The following is a 22,909-nucleotide window of genomic DNA, read 5'->3' on the forward strand; positions in this document are numbered from 1 at the left end:
GTCACCTGAGGTAAGCCCACACCCCAACCCACAGCCCTGAGCCCCCCCAAACCTGGTGTCCCCTCCTGAACCCCAAACCTCTCATCCCTGGCCCTACCCCAGAACCTGCACCCCCAGCCCAGAGCCCTCACCAGGCACCCCAACCCAGAGCCCCCTTCCACACCCTGAACCCCTCATCCCCAGCCCCACCCCAGAGTCCTCACCCCCTCCTGTTCCCCAACCCCCTGCCTCAACCTACAGCCCCCCTCCCACACTCCAAATCCCTTGGCCCCACCCCCAGCCTGGAGCCCCCTCCTACATCCCAACCCTTCATCCCCAGACCCACCCCAGAGCCTGCACCCCCAGCCAGAGCTCGCACCCCTCCATGCCCCAACTCCCTGCCCCATCCTGGAGCCCCATCCCACACTCTGAACCCCTCATTTCTGGCCCCACTCCGGAGCCCGCACCCCCCAGTTAGAGCCCTTACCCCCTCCCGCACTCCAACCCCCTGCCCCAGCCCAGTGAAAGTGACTGAGGGTGGGGGAGAGCAAACCACCAAGGGAGGGGAAATGTAGTGAGCGGGGGCAGGGCCTCAGGGAAGGGGCGGGGCCTCAGGGAAGGGGCGGGGCTAGGGTGTTCAGTTTTATGTGACTAGAAAGTTGGTAACCATACTAAGGAGGGGTGTTTGAACAGAGAGAAAGAAGCATGTGTGTGGAATTTCTGAGGAGCCCTGAAGAAGGGAAACTAAGGCAAGGTGCTGCAAAACCTCCCCAGGTCATGAAGGTGTGCTTGGGAGGCAGCTGCATGTCTGCATTACTAAACATACAAGTGTTAATTTAGGCCTGTGCTCTCTGGGTAATTGGTCTCCCAGATATTTTCTTGCAGGATCAAAGGCTTTACAACCTTTGTTAAATCCATCCACAACCAAATCAGTGTATAACTTAGTAATGAGCAACTCCTCTTCTTCAAGAATCATTTTGTGCTGAAGATCCTCTCTCCTCTCACAGGCTGAGGAATATCACAGCTGATTTATGCTCCTCTCTGTTTAGAGTGTGAGCGCCTTGGGCACACCATGTATTGTCCCATTGTGGAGCACGCTATGTTAGTACGGCTATGCACTAATAGAAGCTTGCTGTTTATTTGCAGGGCCCCATACTGAGCAGGCTCGGGCGGAGAAGCCTGGCTCAGAAGGTTCTGAGAGATGCAGTCCAGATACAGAGCACCAATCACCAAGCCTGGAACAGCCTAGGAGAAGTATTGCAAGCTCAAGGAAAAAACGAAGCTGCTGTGGAATGCTTCCTAACAGCGCTGGACCTCGAATCCAGTAGTCCTGTTGTCCCCTTCACTGTCATACCGAGAGAACTATAAAGCTCTTCCTTTCAGCTCAGCACAGCCCTCCGCTGGGTGGATGTCAAGAAATATACACAGAAGAAACTCTGGGTTAGACAGAAAAATACAACTGTAACTTGATGATTGGTGAAATAATTCCAGAATGGGACTCTGATCTATGTGATTAACTGAGGAAAAACCCAACCTTAGAACCAGTGACAGGGCATAGAGAGGACAATTTCTTCTGGCTTCCTAGATGTCTGCTCTGACTCCTGTTGAAGTCAGTGGAAAGACTCCTGTTGATTTCAGCAGGAGATGGCTCGGGCCCTAGATGCCTAAACTGACTGTAGTGTAGATGCTGCTAGAGTGGAGCTGTAAGAAGCACTTGTGTTGAAAACAAATTTTGTGCACCTTTCAACTTTTCTTGACAAAGACTTCATTTTAAAAAAAACCATGAGGTAAATTCAAACCTAGGGTAAGCATGTGCAACTCTGTTAAAGTAAGTGAAGTTGCCCAACTTACATCAGAGCCAAATTTGGCCAGATATATATGTGCACACAGACACATTAGTAGGTGAGGAATGATGGCGAAATAATAGATGTCTCTCTTAAATACACTTTTTACAAAAATCTTTTAAAAGACCTGTTAATTCTTGTCTTCACCCTGCAGTGCCATACTGCACACACAGTCAGTACTTACAGTAGCTCTTAACTGGACTGATCTAATTTAAAAGACACTTTTCAATGGGCTGCTGTGGTGGCGTGAACCACGGAAGTGGAAAAGCCAAAGACCTGATCGGTTCAAATGTTGACTAGTATTAAAAATATTATTTTCTTTCAAATTAAATATTTATTGCAAGGCACTTCATCAGGCCAGCTAGTGTAAACTGTCTGAGCATCATTCTTAGTAATTACATACTCCAGCAGCTTTTATAGGAAGTGTATTGTTGATTTCAGGCAATGTATTATATTTGTAGCCTGTGCTTTACTTTTACTATTGTTCTTGACAGAGCTTTTTCCTACTCATCTATAAAACATAGTGACTGCATAGATGATAAACATGTTTAATTGTTGGAAGCAGTATGTGTATATATACACATTACCTTTATTTTCAGTGCAGTTTTTGATCAGCCATGGCTTCAAAAGAAATTGTCATCAGTAATACTGGGCCAGATCCTTCAGTATATTAGGACCACTTTGTGCCTCATCACCACTGTAATCTGGCCCTGACGCTGTCTTGCCTGGCCAGAGAGTATCAGAGTGATCTTCTGGTGGTATAGAGCCATCCTCCCTTCCGCTGGTACAGTAGGGAAAGTGGGTGTGGCTGACATACCCCTATGCTAAACTGATCTTTGGCTGTGTTTTCAGCCCTGTATGGCCATTGCAGCAAGTTAGTGCAGCCCTGAGTCTGCTCTAACATGACACAATGAAACACAAACACACATCCTGTCGTGTATCATGTGCGCTTTGGCTATTCATAGCTGATAATCTGGTCCATTATTTCCAAGTATTTTTAAATGGTTTTGCACTGAAGTATTCTTTATACTATAGCTCCACCATTTATTTGACTAGTTTACTCCAGAAATAATATCTTCATGCTATATAAATATAGAAGGTTTATTTGTAAAGACCCTCAAGGTTCTTCAGTTGACTTGCTGTCTGAATTTGTTTGCAATGATTCAGAAATTTAAAGACTACTTGAATTGTTAATTCTGGTATCTCCCTTTTACAGTAAATACAGGACACGCTGCTGATGTGGAACAGGACTGGGGTTCTCTCCTCCCCTTGCCCCCCGTGCTCTTTTTCCTTCTAGGGTACTCTTCAAGGCTTCAGTGCCAAGGAGGAGTTAGATTTCAATGATTTTTCTTCATCAGCATTTTACTGAGCTCTTAAACTGATTTTTATCATGTTGGTGTGACAATCCAGATTATTGTCCATTCACCTAAACACATGCAGTGAAACCGGTATGTCCATGGAAAAGGTCTTCAGCTTGAGAAGTCATTGTGTGATCGTAAAGAGGTATGAGTGACTTAGAGGAGACTTGTCAGGCCGGAGACTGGCTTCCAGGGATATGCTACATTTCCCAGCAATTTTGCATGTTTGCAGTGACACCATCAGCGGAGGAAGTGGCGTGTGAAGGCTTTAAAACAATAGAAGGCAATGAGTTGCAGGAGCAGATGGAGTTGAACCTGTCTTCCTACAGGAGGCTATAAATAAAGCCAACCTGCTCAACAGGTTGGCTGGGGGTAAAGGTGGTTGTTCCATCGGTAAGGTGTTATCTAGGTACTTTGAACCCAATTCTGCCCTCATATACCCAGGTCCAGATCCTCAGCTGCAGTAAATAAACACAGGTTGTCATTCATTGACTTCCATAGAGCTATGCTGATTTACACCACTGAGGATTTGGCCCAATTCCCACTCACCTCAATGGGAGCAAGCCCTTTGTATGAGCCAGAAAAAGGAATCGGTGCGTTCCATCATCCACGTTTTCTTGCTGTACTTCAGTCTATGAAGCACTGCGGCAGCAATTCAGATACAAAGGGAAATCACTTAAAGCAGCTACTAATGACTCTCTGACTCCTGTAATTCCACTGCGACTGCTCTAAGAAGTGGCATATGACTCTCATCCTGTTAGTGAACTGGTGAGAGGATGGGGGGGGCCTTCCCTAATATAAAATGAGGAGCACAGATTTCCATATTTTTACCCATCCCCACCTGCACCATTGTCTGCATTACTTGCTTGTATCATAGTTATTAAAAAAAATGATTGCCTTCAGTGAGCTAGAGCTTCATGTTTGGGAATATTAGCGTTCTCACAGAGTTCAGGCTGCTTGAGGTAGGTGAAACTGTATGAAAGGCCGTGTACATGTCAGCGAGTCAAGTAAGCCCAATCTACTACTAGGAAGTATGCTGTATATGTTAATGCAAGTCAACTGCCAGCAACAATTGTACCAAGAGGTCTCTGCTCCACTTGCTGTGTAGTAAGGGCCTGGCTACACAAGACACTTCAAAGCACTCCCGCGGCAGCGCTTTGAAGTGCGAGTGTGGTCCTGCGCGAGCGCTGGGAGAGAGAGAGCTCTCCCAGCGCTCCTGGTAAGCCACCTCCATGAGGGGATTAGCTCCAAGCGCTGGGAGCTCGGCTCAGAGCCGGTTTCCACTAGCGCTTTGAAGCGCTCTGACTTCCTACGCTCAGGGGGATGATTCCCCCCCCCCCCACCCGAGCCAGCAAGTTAGAGCACTATAAAATGTAAGCACTATAAAATGCAAGCCCTAAGTGAACATGAGATATTCCCATTAATGTCAATGGGAATTACATGCATAAAATCCCCCTGCAGTAGTAGTTCTAGTTCATGAATATTGCCTAATTCATGAACTAAACCTGTGTATGTAATGAATTTAGGCCCAAACCTGAGACTTGCTAAGCACTTTAGGAAAGATACTAAGCACCCATAACTCCCACTGATTTCAGTGGGCGTCGTACCCCTCAGGATCTGCTGGGCACTTTAGGACCTGAGAACTTTCTGCCCTTTGTGTAGAGAGGGTAATTATTATTATAGGGCTGCGGGCAACCATCTACTTAATCTTTTGTTTATAGTGCTGTCATTAGTGCTGTTAAAAATCTTTCCTGGCTAACATGCCACCTCTGGTCTTTATATTTTTAAGTACATACTTAATTTATATTTTCTATATATGGAAAGATCAATGAACTCCTACCTGCTTGCAAGCCTAACCTTGTTGCTCATTTTACTCATTTGAGTAGTCCTGTTGAAGCCAATGAGACTACTCACCTGAGCAAGTTGAGCAACGCTTGTACCTATATGAAAGTCAGTGGGAATATCAGGGTGCAGAGGATGAGTAATTTTGGCCCATAGAACTTGAAATTTTAGCCCCTAGCTTATCTGAACAGTTGCAATCTGTATTGCTAATGTGAGTTAGTATGAAATCTTGACTCCACTGAAGTCAATGGGAGTTCTGTTATTGACTTCAGTGGGGAGCAGGTTTTTCACCCACCACTGTCTTTTTAAAAATCTCCTCTATGGTAGACTGGGGTTTTTAGAAGTATGGATTCCGTAGGAATTAATCTATATCCAAGCTCCAATCCTAGCACTTCAACTTTATTTTACCTTGAGTAACCTGGGTGTGTCCAACAGGAAGGAAAATGTTTAGATCCTTTTTTCTGTGTGTGTGTTGAGCAGTAAAATAAAAGTATTTATATTTCCCTTAGCTAGCAGTTAGATTCTTGTAAAAAAAAAGGGGGGGGGGGCCCGGGGGGGGAAGCTTTATTTCATTACACCAGAATTCCTTCTCTGAGCTGTTCTACGCAGAAAGAGACCAGGAGCCTCATCCAGAGCTGATGTAAATTTTCATAGCTCCACTGAGGCACTATGTACAAATGAGGACACCAGGCGGCAGATCCTCAGCTGATGTCAACTGTCGGAGACTACAGAGAGCTCCAGCAGCAGGGCATCCGTACCCTGCATGACACAAGAATTCCATTCTGTTTCTGTTGGTAACAGCAACTCAGAACACTGATTATTGCAATATTTCAGAAGCACTATTTGTCTTTTCTTGATAATAACTAATAAATCCAAATAGAGAACAGTTCTATGGGGTATTTACTTGAAAATCCTCTAACTGGGTAGTAGAATGGGAACTGCAGTGACTGCTGTGGTTCAGGTGGTTTCCTTTATAAAGCCCTATTTTCGGACAGTCCTGGTCATTTTTTTTTTTTAGTGATGGGAGCTGCCTAGAAATCGAGATTTTCCTTTCTCACGTACCTGCTGCTTTCTCCACCAAAATGCTCCCCTAGTGAAGAGGCATGTGCTACATTGTATCTAAAGTTATTGGAAGACCCTCTGGTATATTGTGTTATTTGCAAATTGGTATGTGATGATGCAATTCAAGACCAGCTTGTAATTTGCACACAAAAGGAGGCAATGTTAAGGTTGTACATTCACCCTTAACTTTGTCACTTCCTAACTTTTGAGTGCTTCACTGTAAATGTGAAAATTCTGTTAATGTCGGGTTCTTGGAATATTTTTTCACTTAATGTGAAAATGATTGTTAAATTACAAGATGCGTTCACCAGATGAATAAAAAGACCCTGTGGAAAAAGAACTCCTTGTACATAGTCATTTCCTGCTGCTTTAAATGTTTTTAACATATTCAAGCCACAAATATTTCAAGAACTATAAACCCAATAGTCTTATATGAACGGGCACCTCATGTGCCGAATGAGTTACCAGTTTCAAAAGGCATTTTAGCACGTACGTAGCTTTCCCCATGAACTGCTGTCGTATGTCTACAAGTAGAATGGGACAAACGCTTCCCTAAAGGAACTGAGCAGGGGGGAGGAATAATGTGTCCTCAGCTGTTTGGCTTTATTGCTACTTAAATGGGCATCATGCTTTTCTTGTGCTGCTCTCAATACAAAAGAGGGGAAACGTAAACATGTAAACTCTTCCTTAGGAATCACTGTTGTGGGTTTGACTCATTTTGGTCGATAATGTTGTTAATCAGCTTTTGGGTCTGCACAGTCACACCTCTAGTTCTATCCAGTTAAATCGATCTTCGTTCAGCTTCCAGAGGACTGACATTTACATATTGAAATCAGCCCGTAAGATTAACACATTATTTTGTAAAAAGCTGGCCCTTCAGTTCAGCTTTGAGAGGCATCAAGCAGAGGCTCCTCTCGTGTGTAGGGTGGAGCTCAACCACAATGAAGCTCTATGGCTGCTGAGCTGTGGGAGCTACATATGGCAGCACAGCAGGTAAATGTAAAGTCTGACCTTAAAAGGGGTTTGCAAAGGAAGTGGCCCCTTTTCTGGTTGTGACCTATAAAGGAGAAGGGCGATGGCTAGTCCCGTCTCCCTCCCACCCACCCATTTGCTTTTGCCACGTACATATATCAGGAATGTCAAGTCTTCCCATTTTTGGTGGAAGACTTTTTGGATGATGTAAGTGTATTGGGACTTTGAGCTCTTAATTCAAATTCGCACATCAATCAGTTTTCATTTTGTTAGACTTGTGATATCCTATTCCTGCTATTTCTCTGCTTCTTCACAGCACCTTCCAGGATAGGCAATAGCTGAATTTCTGATTTAGAAAAAAAAGCACACAGAAGCCCTTGTTTTTTAAACAAACATTTTAGGCCTTCTTTATTCATTATTAAAATTAAATCCTCCAGACAGATCTGCCCTGTCCATTTACAAAGCAACAAAAATGACTGTTGAGCCTCTGTGAAGCCCACTGAGCTCTTGGTCCCAGCAGACTTTGAAGCCCCTGATCCAGTGCTTAAAGTTAAGCATATGCTTAGATGTTTTGCTAACCATTGTACAGTACAGCAAAAGTCACTAGAGAGGATTGAACAATGGATTATTTCATTGAGAAATGCCCTACAATCTACCATCCATAATCTAGGTGAGTAAAATCCAGTTTTGTTTGATTGAAAACATTGTTTACAAATTTTGTTATGGCCCCCCTTCAATGACACTGCTGATGACAGATGAGCAAGACCTATTGGATTCAGCAAACATCATAAACCCATGATTTTGTCCTGTAATCCCCTTATATATAAAGCAGGGGTTGGCAACCGGCGGCACACGGGCCAATTTTTACTGGCACGCTGCTGCCAGCTGGGGTCCTGGCCGCCGCCCCCGCTCAGCCCGCTGCCTGCCTGGGTGAAGGGAACCTCCGGCCGGCAGTGGGCTGAGCCGGGCCGGCGGCCGGGACCCTGGCTGGCGGGAGCCGGCGGACGGAACTCCAGACTGGTGGCAGGCTGAGCGGCTCAGCCCGCCGCCGGTCTGGGGGTCTGTCCGCTGGGTGCAGTGTATTAAATTTCTCCCCATAAGAATGTGCTACTTACGGAGCACCAGGACTGGCAGCCATAAGTAGTACACAGTAATACACTACACAGGGGTAGGGAAACAGCCGGCCCACTTCCCGCCCCCTGACTGCCTCCCTCATAACCCCTGACCCATCCAACCCTCCCCTTGCTCCTTGTCCCCCGACCATCCCCTCCCGGGATCCCTTGCCCCCTGACTGCCCCCCTCAGAACCCTCCACCCATCCAACCCCCCTGCTCGTCTCCTGACCCCCCCACCCCATCCTCCCCCCCAAACCCCCCCATCTCCCTGTCCCCTGACTGCCCCAACCCCTATCCACACCCCCGACCGGCCCCCTGGGACTCCCACACCTATCCAACCACCCCTGTTCCCCATCCCCTTACCATGCTGCTCAGAGCATCAGGACTGGCAGCCGTAAGTAAGTAGCATATTCCTATAGGGAGCAATTTAATACACTACACCTGTCCCCGCTCAGCCGGCTGACAGTCTGGAGTTCTCAAAATATGTTCTCTCACCTCTTATCAAAAATTACACTACAATTAGCTTAAAAACTTGAAAACTTAAAAACTTTGTATATTACAGTAATTGTTAAAAAAATGTATAAAATTAATAAGTACATAGGTTTAATGAAACAAAAGTAGTTGTACTTATGTGCCTGTGCTAAATTTGTGTTTTCAGTGATTTACCTTCTAAAAAAGTCTCACTCCCCCAGAAAGGGCATCTCGCACCCCCAGGGGATGCGTGCACCCCAGGTTAAGAACCACTGCACTAAACTGATAAGATCTCCATTTTAAATTTAATTTTAAATGAAGCTTCTTAAACATTTTAAAAACCTTGTTTACTTTACATACAACAATAGTTTAGTTACATAATATAGACTCATCGAAAGAGACCTTCTAAAAATGTTAAAATGTATTACCGGCACACGAAACCTTAAATTAGAGGGAATAAATGAAGACTCGGCACACCACTTCTGAAAGGTTGCCGACCCCTGGTATAAAGAATGGAGGTGGGAGTTGCAAGTCTGGGTCTCAAAGCCTGTGCTGAAGGAGCACCACCCCAATCACAGCAAGCATAGGAGAAAGTCCTTTCCTTCATCGGCAGTTTCTTAGAATAGCAAAGTCTGGTCCCTCAACTGACCTTCTTAGCTTAAGAGAGATACACCCAAGTAATCATCTATATGAGTGTAACAGTGAATGAAAACCAGCTCCATGGCAAACTTCTATCAGGGTGCCATTTTGAGTGATATAAGTTTTGCTGGTGTAAGTGGTACTGTGCACAGTGCTATGATGGCGGGAGAGCTTCTCCCACCAGCAAAGCTACTGCCACTCGTTGTGGGTGGTTTAATTATGTTGACAGGAGAGTTCTTTCCCATTGCCATTGAGCAGCTACACGAGAGATCGCAGCACAGCTGCATCGATACAGCTGTGCCGCTGTAAACTCGCCAGTGTAGACATGGCCTTACATGCCTGAAAAGTGCATAAACTTCAGTGGCCCAGGAACTGAGTTCCTGGTGTTTCAGATCATCATCCCATCCCATGACTCTTTATTCCTATCTCACTGCATTATTTTTTTTTCCCAAGGTCCAAGAGAACAAGGCAAAGGTCAGGTTACCATGGTCACTTAACTTTTTCAAAGACTGCTAAATCACTAGCTTTTGAATGGTTACCACAGGACAATTGAATAGTGCTTCCATTTTCCAGTGTTTCAGTACGTTTATATATGTATTTACACTCACAAAAAAAGCTATATCTAGAGTACACGTCTGTTTGTCCCTATAGCTTGGAAAGTTGGGAGACATAACTTTTGGATAGCCAGGCATTTGAATAAACAGACGTGCTTTTTTGAGCTGCAATTTCACTGATATAGAAATATGGGGAATGAAGGGAGGAATGCTGATGTTTGCTTAATCCTTTGCACTTTAATAAAGAGCTTGTCATGCCGCACTGCTGAAACAGGATTAGGTCTCAGTAACTGCGGGTAACTGCTCTGAACTGCTATACAAGTGCAAAGCTGTTGATTAGCACTAACAGACACTAAGAGGCTAATTGAGAATTTATTAGCGTGTGATTAACTAACACAGGGCTGCACAGGAACACACTGTGGATTTGGATAATAGGATTTTCAGATAAAGGGAATTTGGATAACTGGAATTTACTATACTTGCTAACTTTTGTGCTGTTGAATGCACTATTTTTGATTTTTCTGATCTAATTTTTGGAATTACACTCCCTATCTATGTCACTTAAATAGTGCCTATTTCCCTAGTAACTGAGCATCGTCACAATCATTTTAAGAATAGAATCATAGAAACGTAGGTCTGGAAGAGTCATGGACCATCACACCCCACTGAGGCAGGACCAAGTATACCTAGATTGTCCCTGATGGGTGTTTGTCTAACCTGTTCTTAAAAACCTCCAATGCTGGGGATTCCACAACCGCCCTTGGAAGCCTGTTCCAGAGCTTAGCTATGCTTATGGTTAGAAAGTTTTTCCTATTACCCAACCTAAATCTCCCTTGCACCATTGTAAACTGATTACATCTCTCCTGCCTTCAGTGGGCAGCCCTAAACATATTTGAAGACTGTTATGAGGTTCCCTCCTCAGTCTTCTTTTTTCAAGACAAAACATGCCCAGTTTTCTAAACCTTTTATCATTGTTATTGCTCTCCACTGGACTTTCTCCAGTTTGTCTACTTCTTTCTGAAAATGTGGCACCCAAAACTGGACAAGTACTCCAGCTGAGGCCTCACCAGGCCAGAGTAGAACAGAACAATTACCTCCCAATGTCTCACATATGTCTCCTGTTAATACACCACAGAATATTAGATTTTTTTGCAACTACAGAACATGAAGTATTTATCACACATATATTACTGTATTTTATGTAATGTGTTTTAAAGTAATGTATTTGCCCTTGCAATCCTTGTGAGAGGTACGGAGAACTGTCATCTCCCTTTTACAGTTGGGAGAACAGAGGCACAGAAAAAGTAAGCGACCAGCCCAAGCTCACAAAGTTTGTCCATGGCAGAGGAAGGACTTGAACACAGGTCTCTGGCTAGCGCCCTAGCAACTGGATCATCTTTCTTCTCCCTTACAGGTGTCGGGTTTCCTTTTCTTGTGGAGGATCAATTATTGGAGCTGCTGTACAAAATCAGTTTTCATGTGGCTATTATGTTTGCCATCTATTGAAGGTACAATGCCTGAAATGACTATTATTTAAGCACCTTAAAAAATGTCTAGACAGCTATTATGAAAACAAGCATGTCAAGACCAACAAAATTGTCTCCTTTCTGTGATATAAATCACAGAGTCTATACCACTCAAATATTTTAAACTATCATTTTTCCTCTCTTCTATGCCCAGAATAGTCTAACACTAGCAGAGACAGATGTTCACAGTTTGTAATCCTGCTACACATCCCTACAGCAGATCTCTCTTCAGCAATATTAAAAGTGAGAAAAGAAGGTAAGCATGACTATAAGTATCTACAGGCCAAAAACAATATAGAGGTTAAGCATAGAGACTATGGCCACCTGTGCAAGCCTAAGCCTGCAGTAGCAGCCTGGGAAATGTTTCTGAGGGTGGTTCAAAGCCAGCAATGTTCCATCCTAGAGCTGGCTGGAAAATGAGGGTGTTGAGTTGAGTTTTCTGTGGAAAAATCAAAATCTGAAATAGTTCACATTTTTGGACAAACTATTTTGGCTGGAAAAGTATTTCAATTCTGAAATACTGCTGCAGTGCCTCATGGGAGTTGTAGTTTGAATGCCTCAAGTTCCTAGTCTTTACTATAGGACAGGCTCCCTGGTTGGACTACTCTCCCATGATGCACCAGGGTCTCCTCTCTTAATGAAGTGAGTAAATGCCTCATGGAAGTCATATGGCCAGCGTAGATCATGGGAGATGTTGTCCTGCTGATGAGTGCAATCCACAGAGGAGAAAGAGAGCATGAGACCAATGAACTACAACTCACATTAGGCACTGTGGCAGCATTTCAGAAATAAAATATTTTAGTTTTCAGACAAAATATTTCAGTTTTTGGCCAGTTTTGTGCATTCAGGTTTTTGATGAAAAATTGAAATTTTCTACTGAACGTAGACACCCTTTTAAAAAAAATATTTTGCTGAAAACTCAATTTCCATCAAAAAACATTTTGACAGAAAATGTTTTACCAGTCCTATTCCAGTACCATTGAGCCCACCAGAGAAACCCTGCCAAAGCTTATTGAGTCAGTCTTTGTGCACATGTTCCATATTCACCCCCACAAAGCCAGCAAGCCCTTCCTCATCAATGGGCATTTTGCCCAGCATTTGGCTCTAATTTTTCAAGCCTTGTCAAACAAGACATGTATTTACCCCTTTGCATTTGTGTGTGTGACATGATCATGAGGGAGTTCCTTTTTTGCTACCTATAGAATTAATATGTTCAAAGGGACGCTTGATGGCATATATCAGTTCTCAGATCTGGAGTGTATTTTTTAGATAACACACAGCAATTGCTTCAAAACAAAGCAACAGCATTAATAAATATTGTACCAGGAAACTTACAAAGGTTAAGTGATTTTTCTACAGTGTAATTCATTCTGCTAATTAGTTTGCTGCAGCAGACTCTCTTTGTGCAATTATTAGGCATGTATTTTTAGTTTGCCTGTTTGTATAATTCTTGGCATTGCAAAATAAATGTCTTTGCAAAGTGTCCTAATAGATTAAGTGAGGCTATAATATTCTTCTAGAACTTGTTCATTACAATACGCACTGGCACAAAGTCCAGGGGGAGAGGAAGCCATTAAACAGTAAACTATAAGAATTACTATCATTCTCCGGATGGACCAGGCTTTTCAGTGTGCCTGTTGTTAAATGCTAACACACCATGTTAGAGGCTTGAGTGTTAGGGTGAAACTGGAACTGTAAAAGGAGGCATGCACCCTATCCTCAATACCATGGATGTGGTTGGATAAGATAAAAACAATCAGAATTTTCACTCTAAAAGGCAGAATTCATCACCTGACAGCTGCAAACTGCACACCACTGAAAACTAATTTCTAAGCAATTTCTTTCCAGTGTTTTCCATGCACAAGGCTGAAACACTCCCGTGTGTGTTTTCAGTGTAATCAAAAGATATCTTTATGTAAGCAGTCACTCTATCTGCTTCATTCATATTTGATGGACTAGTCAGTACAACAGATACTTCTCTAGCCTCCCTCTAAGTGATAAGAAACCAGAGACAATGGTGTCGCAGATTCTTCTCAGTTAACATGGGAGGTGGCAGCTGCTATCTTAGGCTATTTACAGCACAATGTCTGATGGAGGGATAGGAAAATTAATTAGAGGTGTATTTAGTGGAAATTACCTTTACCATTCCTCATTTCATTACCAGGAATTTTTCCTGGCAGGACACAGAAGAGCATTTTAGCCAAGCTTGCTGAGTCCAGTCCAGTCGCTTCTGTATTTAGATTTTCAAGATGCTACAATGATTACAAAAGCAATATTGAGCAAGGAAGGTAAAACACAAAATAGCTGGAAATTCCCTTCACAGATATTCCATTCGCCATAAAGAATACAAGCCGTGAAACGTGCAGCTAATTGGCACAAGTCTGCTCCCACTGAAGTCAATGGCAAAATTCCTATTGACTTCAATGGGTGTAGTATTCGACCCAACATTTGAAAAATTCCACTCATAAATCAATTGGCATTTTCTGTTTAATTAGGGTGATAGACAATTACGCTGCTAATGGTAAGTGCGCTACATGTTCTAAATACTCTGATACAGTGAGAGCTGAGGAATAAGCCCTTGAAACTCAGGACTAGGAATCTGGAACTCCTGACTACCAGCTGGGAAGTCCTCTGGACCTTGGACAAGTCCCTTCAACCAGTTAGCTGTAGTCAGTAAGCATATGAAAAGGCTAGGAAAGTGTTAAATATATATGTATAACACCCCTTTACAGTATCGCTGTTTATCAGCTTTGCATTCTATATTTTTAGATTCCAAAAATAGAGTAGTTAAATACAACAAATCCTGTCATAATATTCATAAACTGCAGAACGGATTTGATTTCAGATTGCCAAAATGAATGAAAAAAAATATACTTCTGGCTTACTGAAAAAATACAAGCATGATCAAACCAGATGACAGGATCAAGGGATGACTTCAGGCATACTGGCAAGCAGAGCTAGAAAATGACCTCATGACTTATGGCCAGAAATTGAAACCACTTGCACAGGAGAAGGCTAAAAGGGTTATAAGTGGACACTAAGTGTGCAACAGGTCAAGCTTGGAAAATGGAACTTCCTTTTATTAGGAAGAGATGAAGGGGAGTGGCTGACCTAATTGGCACAAACGATGTAGACCAAGTTACACTGGGGGGAGGGATAGCTCAGTGGTTTGAGCATTGGCCTGCTAAACCCAGGGTTGTGAGTTCAATCCTTGAGGAGGCTGTTTAGGGATCTGGGCCAAAAATTGGGGATTGGTCCTGCTTTGAGCAGGGGGTTGGACTAGATGACCTCCTGAGGTCCATTCCAACCCTGATATTCCATGATTCTATCTGGAGTGCAGAGAGGCTGCTCAGCTCCCCAGAAGAAGGAGTTAAGGGGAGAAGTTGGTGAGGGCCCTGGGGTGCCTCAGACAGGGCATGGTATGTGTGCTTGACTTGCCTGTGCAGTGCTGCTGCTGCACTGTTGCCAGCTCTCGCGATTTCTTTGAGAGTCATGGGATTTTGTCCAATGCTGCAGCCAGTCTGGTGATGATGTGACTCCAGCCCCCTTGTGAATTTCAGCCCTGCCAGGGGGAAAACCCCTTCTCATTGACTACTTTCTCTACTTACCAGCCTCCTGGGGTAGAGCAGCTAATCAGAACTGCTGCGGGAAGCAGGCAGAGCTCTCCTCCCCTCCCCCTGTGTTTTCTTTGGGAGCCAGCACCATTCTCACATGGGAGGATGGGGGAAGAGGGAGCAGAAAGAGCCTGGCAGCTCAGTGTGGCTCCACTCCCTCTTCCCACCCTGCACCCAGAGTGAGGGGGAAGCTCCCCCCCCTTGCTCCCTCCCTCTCTTGAAGCACCTGGCCAGAACCTCAAAGCCCCTAGACTTAAGAAGCGAGACAAGACCCCTGCTCTATTTCCTGCTAGGAATGAAGCTACACATACTGATAGGTATATGTAGGGATAGATATCAAGAGAGATTCGATTAGACAGGATAGATGACCTCTTTACTGTCCCAGGACTTACAGCCAAGAAGCATTTATATAGCCTATTACACATACAATGTACTTCCTGCCAACTATTGATCCATCAATTTTAAACTTATCTACTTCAGGATCCAGGAGCAAACTTTAAGGGGTTAATGTATTATGAAATTAAAGATAGTAGCTTAATTTGCAGCATCACTAGCCAGGGCACCTGCAGCAGAATTTCTAAGCTGGAGTTCTGAAATGAGTGTTGATGGAGAGAAAATTGCATTTTTCTCCAGGAAGGAGTCAAAGACATGCATGTGAAGGTCATTTTACTATTAAGCCAGAGCTCCAAGAACCATCAGGCAAACACAGAAAGTTCTGTTTCTTTCCAAATAATAGTTAGCTACTACATGGATATAAAACTTTTCTTCTCTTTTTAGCCAGCTGGTCCTTCCTTATCCCCAAGGGAGCATAGTCATTTCTTGGACATGTTTATAAATGCCACTGCTAACTAGGAATGAGAAACAGCATTTGCTGGCTCTTGGGGTTATGCCATGAGGCCTCAGTAAGACCAAAACCAGCAGAGAGTCACAGAACAGGAACCATCAGTATAAATTAGGAATGGGCTGAAACCAAAATTCCAGACTTTGAGCTGTTCAAAATCCAGATCTACATCCAGCTTGTGCAGTTTGAACCCAGCTCTATCTCACCCACCAAAAAACTAACTAGCTTACAGCTAAGGTGAGAAGACTGCATTTCACTAGGAACTCATTTGTCAAGGAAATATTACCATCTAAAAGTGCCCTACAGCCTGTTTTGCGAGCCACACATAATACACATCCTTATTCCAATCCTACAGACCACTGCACGTATTCCCTTTGATTACTGTCATAAATATAAAAGGGAAGGGTAAACCCCTTTAAAATCCCTCCTGGCCAGAGGAAATCTCCTCTCACCTGTAAAGGGTTAAGAAGCTAAAGGTAACCTCGCTGGCACCTGACCAAAATGACCAATGAGGAGACAAGATACTTTCAAAAGCTGGGACGAGGGAGAGAAACAAAGGGTCTGTGTGTCTGTCTATATTCTGTCTTTGCCGGGGATAGACCAGGAATGAAGCCTTAGAACTTTTAGTAAGTAATCTAGCTAGGTACGTGTTAGATTATGATTTCTTTAAATGGCTGAGAAAAGAATTGTGCTGAATAGAATAACTATTTCTGTCTGTGTATCTTTTTTGTAACTTAAGGTTTTTGCCTAGAGGGGTTCTCTATGTTTTGAATCTAATTACCCTGTAAGGTATCTACCATCCTGACTTTACAGGGTTTTTTTTTTTTATTTCTATTTACTTCTATTTCTATTAAAAGTCTTTTTGTAAGAAAACTGAATGCTTTTTCATTGTTCTCAGATCCAAGGGTTTGGGTCTGTGGTCACCTATGCAAATTGGTGAGGCTTTTTATCCAACATTTCCCTGGAAAGGGGGGGGTGCAAGTGTTGGGAGGATTGTTCATTGTTCTTAAGATCCAAGGGTCTGGGTCTGTAGTCACCTAGGCAAATTGGTGAGGCTTTTTACCAAACCTTGTCCAGGAAGTGGGGTGCAAGGTTTTGGGAAGTATTTTGGGGGGAAAGACGTGTCCAAACAGCTCTTCCCCAGTAACCAGTATTTGTTTGGTGGTGGTAGCGGCCAATCCAAGGACAAAAGGGTGGAATATTTTGTACCTTGGGGAAGTTTTGACCTAAGCTGGTAAAGATAAGCTTAGGAGGTTTTTCATGCAGGTCCCCACATCTGTACCCTAGAGTTCAGAGTGGGGGAGGAACCTTGACAATTACAAACCTACACCTGCCCACAGCCCATACAGCTACTTTCTCTCCCTCCCATTAGTCCCAGAAATAGGGGTATTGTGGAGCAAAGGAGCCTTACCACAAAAGTTCCCTTGGAAATTAAGTTTGCAACTCTGCTTAGGAGGCACTTTATGCACTGGTGGACTATAGGGATTCAGCCAAAGAATAAACCCTCACAGGTCCATGGGAGGCTGGGGGGGGGGGGACACAGTAGATATCATAGGAGGGAGCTAGAGTGAGAGGCTGGCTGATGAATTGTATTAATGAAGCCGTGCTCAAGAAGTAGGGTAGGTAGGAGAACTTCAGTATTTCACTATGTGCTGAAGCTGGCCATTTTTGCTAAGTAATTCTCTATTGGTTTCCTTGGGTGTAAATAAAAGCAGCTATGACAGACCATGCGAATAACTTGGGTATTCTAAGTGTGATAGCTAGCCAGCCTGGGGCCAGAGCTACATGGAGCGAACGCTGGAGGGTTTACAGCCCGTTTGTCAGAAATGAGGCACTGTAGACTAGCAGCCTCACCTTTTCTTCTTTTTCAATAGATAGTGATTTATAATAGCTGCCCACAAGTAAAAAGTGTACTGCTGGCCAGCGAGATTTCTAAATTCCCTGCTAATTCACTCTGTAAGCCCTCAGAGTGAGTATCATCAATCTGGGGCTGATGTACATTGATTTCACCGGCAGACACAGAACTGGGTGACAATACAAAGACCAAAATTATGAACAATTTTGAAATTGTTTCCATTTCACAAGGGGAGAGACTCACGTTCCGCTTTCTCAAAAAACATTTGCAACTTTTTATTGATCTGAATTTTTATTGAAGCCACAATGAAAAATATGTAATGAAAAAGGTCAGTAATCATTTTGATAAAATTGTCCATAAAAATTTGAAAAATTTTGCAGAAAATATTTCAATAAAGTCAGAGTTTTGTGCAGAAAGTTTCATTTTTTGATTTAAAAAACAAAATTCATTTGGAAAGTTTTGACCTGCTCTACAAATAGATTTAATCCCGGCCATCCCTGCACAATGCAAGGCAACCTTAACTATGGAGTTGCTCTTGATGCCTTCATAATGTAGGTCAGCACTTGGCTGGTGTGTGCATGCAAGTAAAGTGGGGGTGAGGAGGGAAGGAAACTATCATGGGAAACACAAATCCTACTCCCTCCTAGGCCCCTGTGGACACGTGCTGTCCACATGTGAACTGGGAGGGATTGAGTGAGGGTGGGATCATACCTTCCAAACTATCCAGCACAAATGGCCTGACATCATGGCACAGAGAATACACTGCACTTGTCACCAAGGCAGATGTCACCAAGGCTGGTACGCCCTGGCCGGGAGCCTCCACCCAGAATTCCTTCTAGGGACTCCAGGCCCAGTGAGGCTCTTCCACAGCCCTTCTAGAGAGTCCCAAGTGCATAAGCTAGCCCTAAGAGATTTGTATGTATTCCTTACCTGAAACTATTGCTTAGCAACAGACTTTAACCAAGGCCACATTCTGTGCAACTGCCAGGCACACACATATGGTGAACATAAAGCACTAAAGTACAACTTTTCAAGCGATCACAGCACGAAGCATATATGTAGTAGTCGGGGAGTGGAAAGGTTATCCGTGGTGTATGTGCTTCATGGCTTCACATCCCTTATAAATGATAGTGACCTGGTTGAATCAAAGCATGTTTGCTAGTAGAAAAGGTATTTTTATATTAAAAGTGGTGTGCACACAGTAGAGACAAACAAGCAGCAAAGTCATAATACTGGGACAGTTTCTCAGCTGTCCTGGCATGCGGTTGGAGTGAAGAGTCCTGTGTGTGCATATAAGTCCTAAGTACACAATACCCATTTTCTAATATTGACCTACGTGCTGTGTATGCATATGAAGAACCCTTACACACTTTAAAATCCACCTTAATCAAGGCCCTGAATATCATTCAGATATCAATCTATCTACCCAGCCATACTGGTTAGGATCCATGATCATATCAGACAACTGGTTTGTGTCTGACAATCCAAGGTTATAATGAATATATTTCTTCCAGTTAGATTACACAGGACGTCTTTTTTTGCCCCTTCAAGCCGCTGAGCAATAAGTTACCACTATATATGCAACTCCCAATAAAAATATCCTATATGTCCACATACCAGGCCCAATTCTGAAAAAGTAATTCCTCTTCACAGGAGTAGTCTCATTGACCTCAACAGAATAGCTCACATGCTTACACATTTGCAGGACTGGAGCCATGATTTGTACATCGGATAGCTCAATAGATCTTTTAAAACAGAGAAAACATAGTTGATCATTTCCTTTATATACTTTGTAAAAGCTGTATGAAACAGGAGGAAGAGCCGTTGAGCTTCACTTTATGTTTGGACCCATCAGAGAAATACCTGGCAGCTCTGCCCTACAGAATTACTTTGACATAATTATGTCGCTCAGAGGTGTGAAAAATCCACACCTCTGAGCGATGTAGTTATAACAACCTAAGCGCCAGTGTAGACAGCACTACGTCAGCAGAAGCGCTTCTCCTGCTGCGACAGCTACCACCTCTTGCAGAGGTGGATTAACTGCGCCAACAGGAGAGCTTGCTCCCACCTGCATAGAGTGTCTTCATTAAAGCTCTATAGCAGCACAGCTGCACTGGTGCAGCTGCACCGAGGCAGTGTTTTAAGTGTAGACCTGCCCACCATTTTATTGGCTGTAGCTCAGAGAGTCTCAAACTTCTCGTATTGGCAGCCCCTTTCACAAAGCAAGCCTCTGAGTGCAACCCCCCCACCACCCTGATCAAGAAAAAACAGAATTTTATATTGAACATTACTTTAAATGCTAAATTTATAACCCTATTGTTTAAAATGAATGTATCTTTTCTCACCACTTTTAAATTAAGACTAAAACGCATTTTATTGAATTGTTATAAAAACGGAAACTTTTTTTTAAAAAAATAGTTCCTGTTTAGTATCGGGTACGCAAAGAAACTTTGCCGGTATCATTTTTCACAGCAGACTTGGTGCTCCATTGCCATCCTTACTTCTGCGCTGCTGCTGACGGCAGCGCTGCCTTCAGCACTGTACAGCTCGGGACCCCCACATAATAACCTTGCGACCCCAAGGGGTCATGACCTCCAGTTTCAGAACCCCTGCACTAACTGAAGTAAAGGTCCCTGTATACACGACATGTAACACTGCTGTGAAAATAGCACGTCCTTGTTATAGAAGTTTTGGAGCGTGAGGAACCTATGTAATAAGGAGGTAGTTGACACATACATCCTACATTTGGATAAGGACACGCAACGATCCATTTGCTTGCTCTAGGAGTGTGATGCTAGTCACCAGAGAGCAACTAGCACTAAGACAGCCACACAGGGTATTGGGAGGGAGGGGCGACAGGGAATAAAGATCCCCCTCCTTGCATGGCCACGTTTCAGCTATCCTGATCGTGGCTCTGGGTGCTAGAGGCAGCATAAGGGTTCTGCCCCGGACACTTCCCAGGAAGTAAGTGGACAGGGAGTAGGGCATGGAACAAGCTAAGCCATGGCTCCCTAGCATGTACCTGCCAGCAGAACTGGCTGGCTACATGGGAGGTGGGAATGTGTTACCCTGAAAGGAGGCTGTAGCAAGTTGCTCCCTGCACTGTATAAGGGTGCACTCTAGGAGAAATTGTGCCTCTCTGAAGCACAATGCCTCTTAGGCTTCTCCTGGTGTGATGCAACTACGCATTGCCTCTGGGGCAGGGCTGTGCCTAATGGCACAATAATGCCCTGCATGTTTGATCAGACCTAGGGTGACCAGATAGCAAATGTGAAAAATCGGGATGGGGGTGGGGGGATAATAGGTACCTATATAAGAAAAAGTCCCAAATATCGGGACTGTCCCTATGAAACCAGGACATTTGGTCACCCTAATCAGAGCTAAGGCAAAGAATAAAACTTTACCTTTTCTCCATTGATTGTGAAGGACTGAACAGTGAAGAGAAGTCAGTGTGGTAATTCATTCCCAAGTGTACATTCCACTGTCACAAACAAATTGAATTAGCTCATAGCAAACATAAAACAAAGCTGAGGATTAGGCCAGCATAATCAGAAGTGGGTTTAGGAGCCTTGGGTTTTAGATTCCACTTGAGGCACTCAGGCCTGATTATCAGCTGTGCTGAGCACCCACAATGGGTGTTATGGAAGCTCAGCACCTCTGACAGTCTGTTCCACAGCACCTCAAGCTCGGTACCTAAAAACCAAGACACCCACATTCAATGACCAGGTTGGAAAATTTGGCTGCAAGTGTTTGATTCTGGGAGGTACCAAGGATTTTCTGTGACATGCTGAGCACCCTCAGTCTCACTGAAGCCAGGACCTAACAGGATCGGGCCCCATGTCAATCTCTTGTCAGCTAAAAGAATGAAGAAGCCCATTACATTTTGCTGCCTATATTCAGTACAAAAGGCCTGATTAAGGTCTCCGCACACCAGTGTAAATCAGGAATAACTCCACTGAAGTCAGTGGAATTATGCTGGTGTTAAACCCCATGTAAGTGAGAGCAGAATCAGGCCCAGAGTTTTTGACGCACAGATTCCCATTATTATTCTACTCAGCCTGGAAACTCTAGCCAGACCCATATGAGGCCAGATCCTGAAGTCAATGGAGCAACATCGCTGAGTAGCTAGCTCTTCAATTTTTAAAAAAGCTAAGCAGAGCAAGTGGGTGCAATTAACATCCTTTCTGAAATTCTGATGACAAAATGAAACGCAACTCCCACATTACCTGTGTGCAGATAAATAGTTGAAAGCCCCCCCAAAAGAAAACTTCACCATGTATCCCTTATCTTAGAGGCAACCGCATCACAGCAAAGGGAGCTGCTTTTAGAAAAACAGCAAAATGAACAGGACAAGATTGACTGTACCAAGCCTAAGGGCATTGACATCTGTTGACTTCTGTGGAACACTGTCATTGCTGTTACTCTGAAACCTGTCATTTTATGTAGATATATGTTTATCGTAAAGCCAGGACACAATGTATTTTACTATGAGATGAGACTGCCAGTATCATGAAAATGTTTTTAAAAAACAGACTGATGAAGTAGAAAAACAATACCATCCATTCAGGAAAAGGGGATGCACCAGTTATAGCAGGTTCCCCATAAGTTGTGCTGTTAGGATTGTACCAGTTGCAAAAGTCTGGGTTGACTGTATTGAAAGTCTGGACTTCACACACTCAAGCCGAGGAGCTTGGGGCCTTCTCTGTTGCCTTTGGACAGAAGTGAGCCCTAAAGGTCTGCACATGTGTCAGCAAATGCTGTAGCAGCCCACCTTGTGCCAACAGTTGTCCAATAATTGCAAAAAGTGAGCATGACCAGAAGGTATTGTCTGCTCTCAGAAAGAGTCAGTCAGCTCCCTCGGCCAACTTTACCCTATGCCAGCCATTCAATAGGGAGGGACTGGAATCAGCAATTTCCTTCTTAAAACTTTTCAGGGCTCCTGGGCTTGACAACATCTAAGGGGAGTTCCTGCATCACACAAGCTCATCTTGTTGCGACTTTCTGCTAAGACTCTAATACTTGTCTGGAATGCTATACAGTTCCAAAGGTCTGACGAAGATCATGTCTAGTGGACTTCTCAAGCCTGGAAAGAAGGCAGATGACCCAAAGAACTATTGCCCAATCAGTCTGATCAGCCTCTCTTTGCTCAAAAGACCGGTACTTAAATGACTGTTCTCTTTAATCAACCCACAGTTACCTCATTACCAGGCAGAGTTCTGACTGGGCTGTGGTGCTGAT

The 22,909-nt window shown here is 43.7% G+C and overlaps 1 protein-coding gene across 1 annotated transcript in view; it reads left to right on the plus strand.

The window, feature by feature from the left end:
* The window catches only part of TTC7A (tetratricopeptide repeat domain 7A), a 257,204-nt gene extending 251,645 nt beyond the window's left edge, over positions 1 to 5,559 (plus strand). Inside the window, exon 20 of the mRNA XM_074949389.1 lies at positions 1,126 to 5,559. Within this exon, the coding sequence (XP_074805490.1) occupies positions 1,126 to 1,347 (222 nt within the window). The 3' untranslated portion in view covers positions 1,348 to 5,559. The remainder of the gene's footprint in view (positions 1 to 1,125) is intronic.
* Positions 5,560 to 22,909: the final 17,350 nt, after the last annotated feature.

Source organism: Natator depressus, chromosome 3 (assembly GCF_965152275.1).
Source record: "Natator depressus isolate rNatDep1 chromosome 3, rNatDep2.hap1, whole genome shotgun sequence".
Lineage (NCBI taxonomy): Eukaryota > Metazoa > Chordata > Testudines > Cheloniidae > Natator > Natator depressus.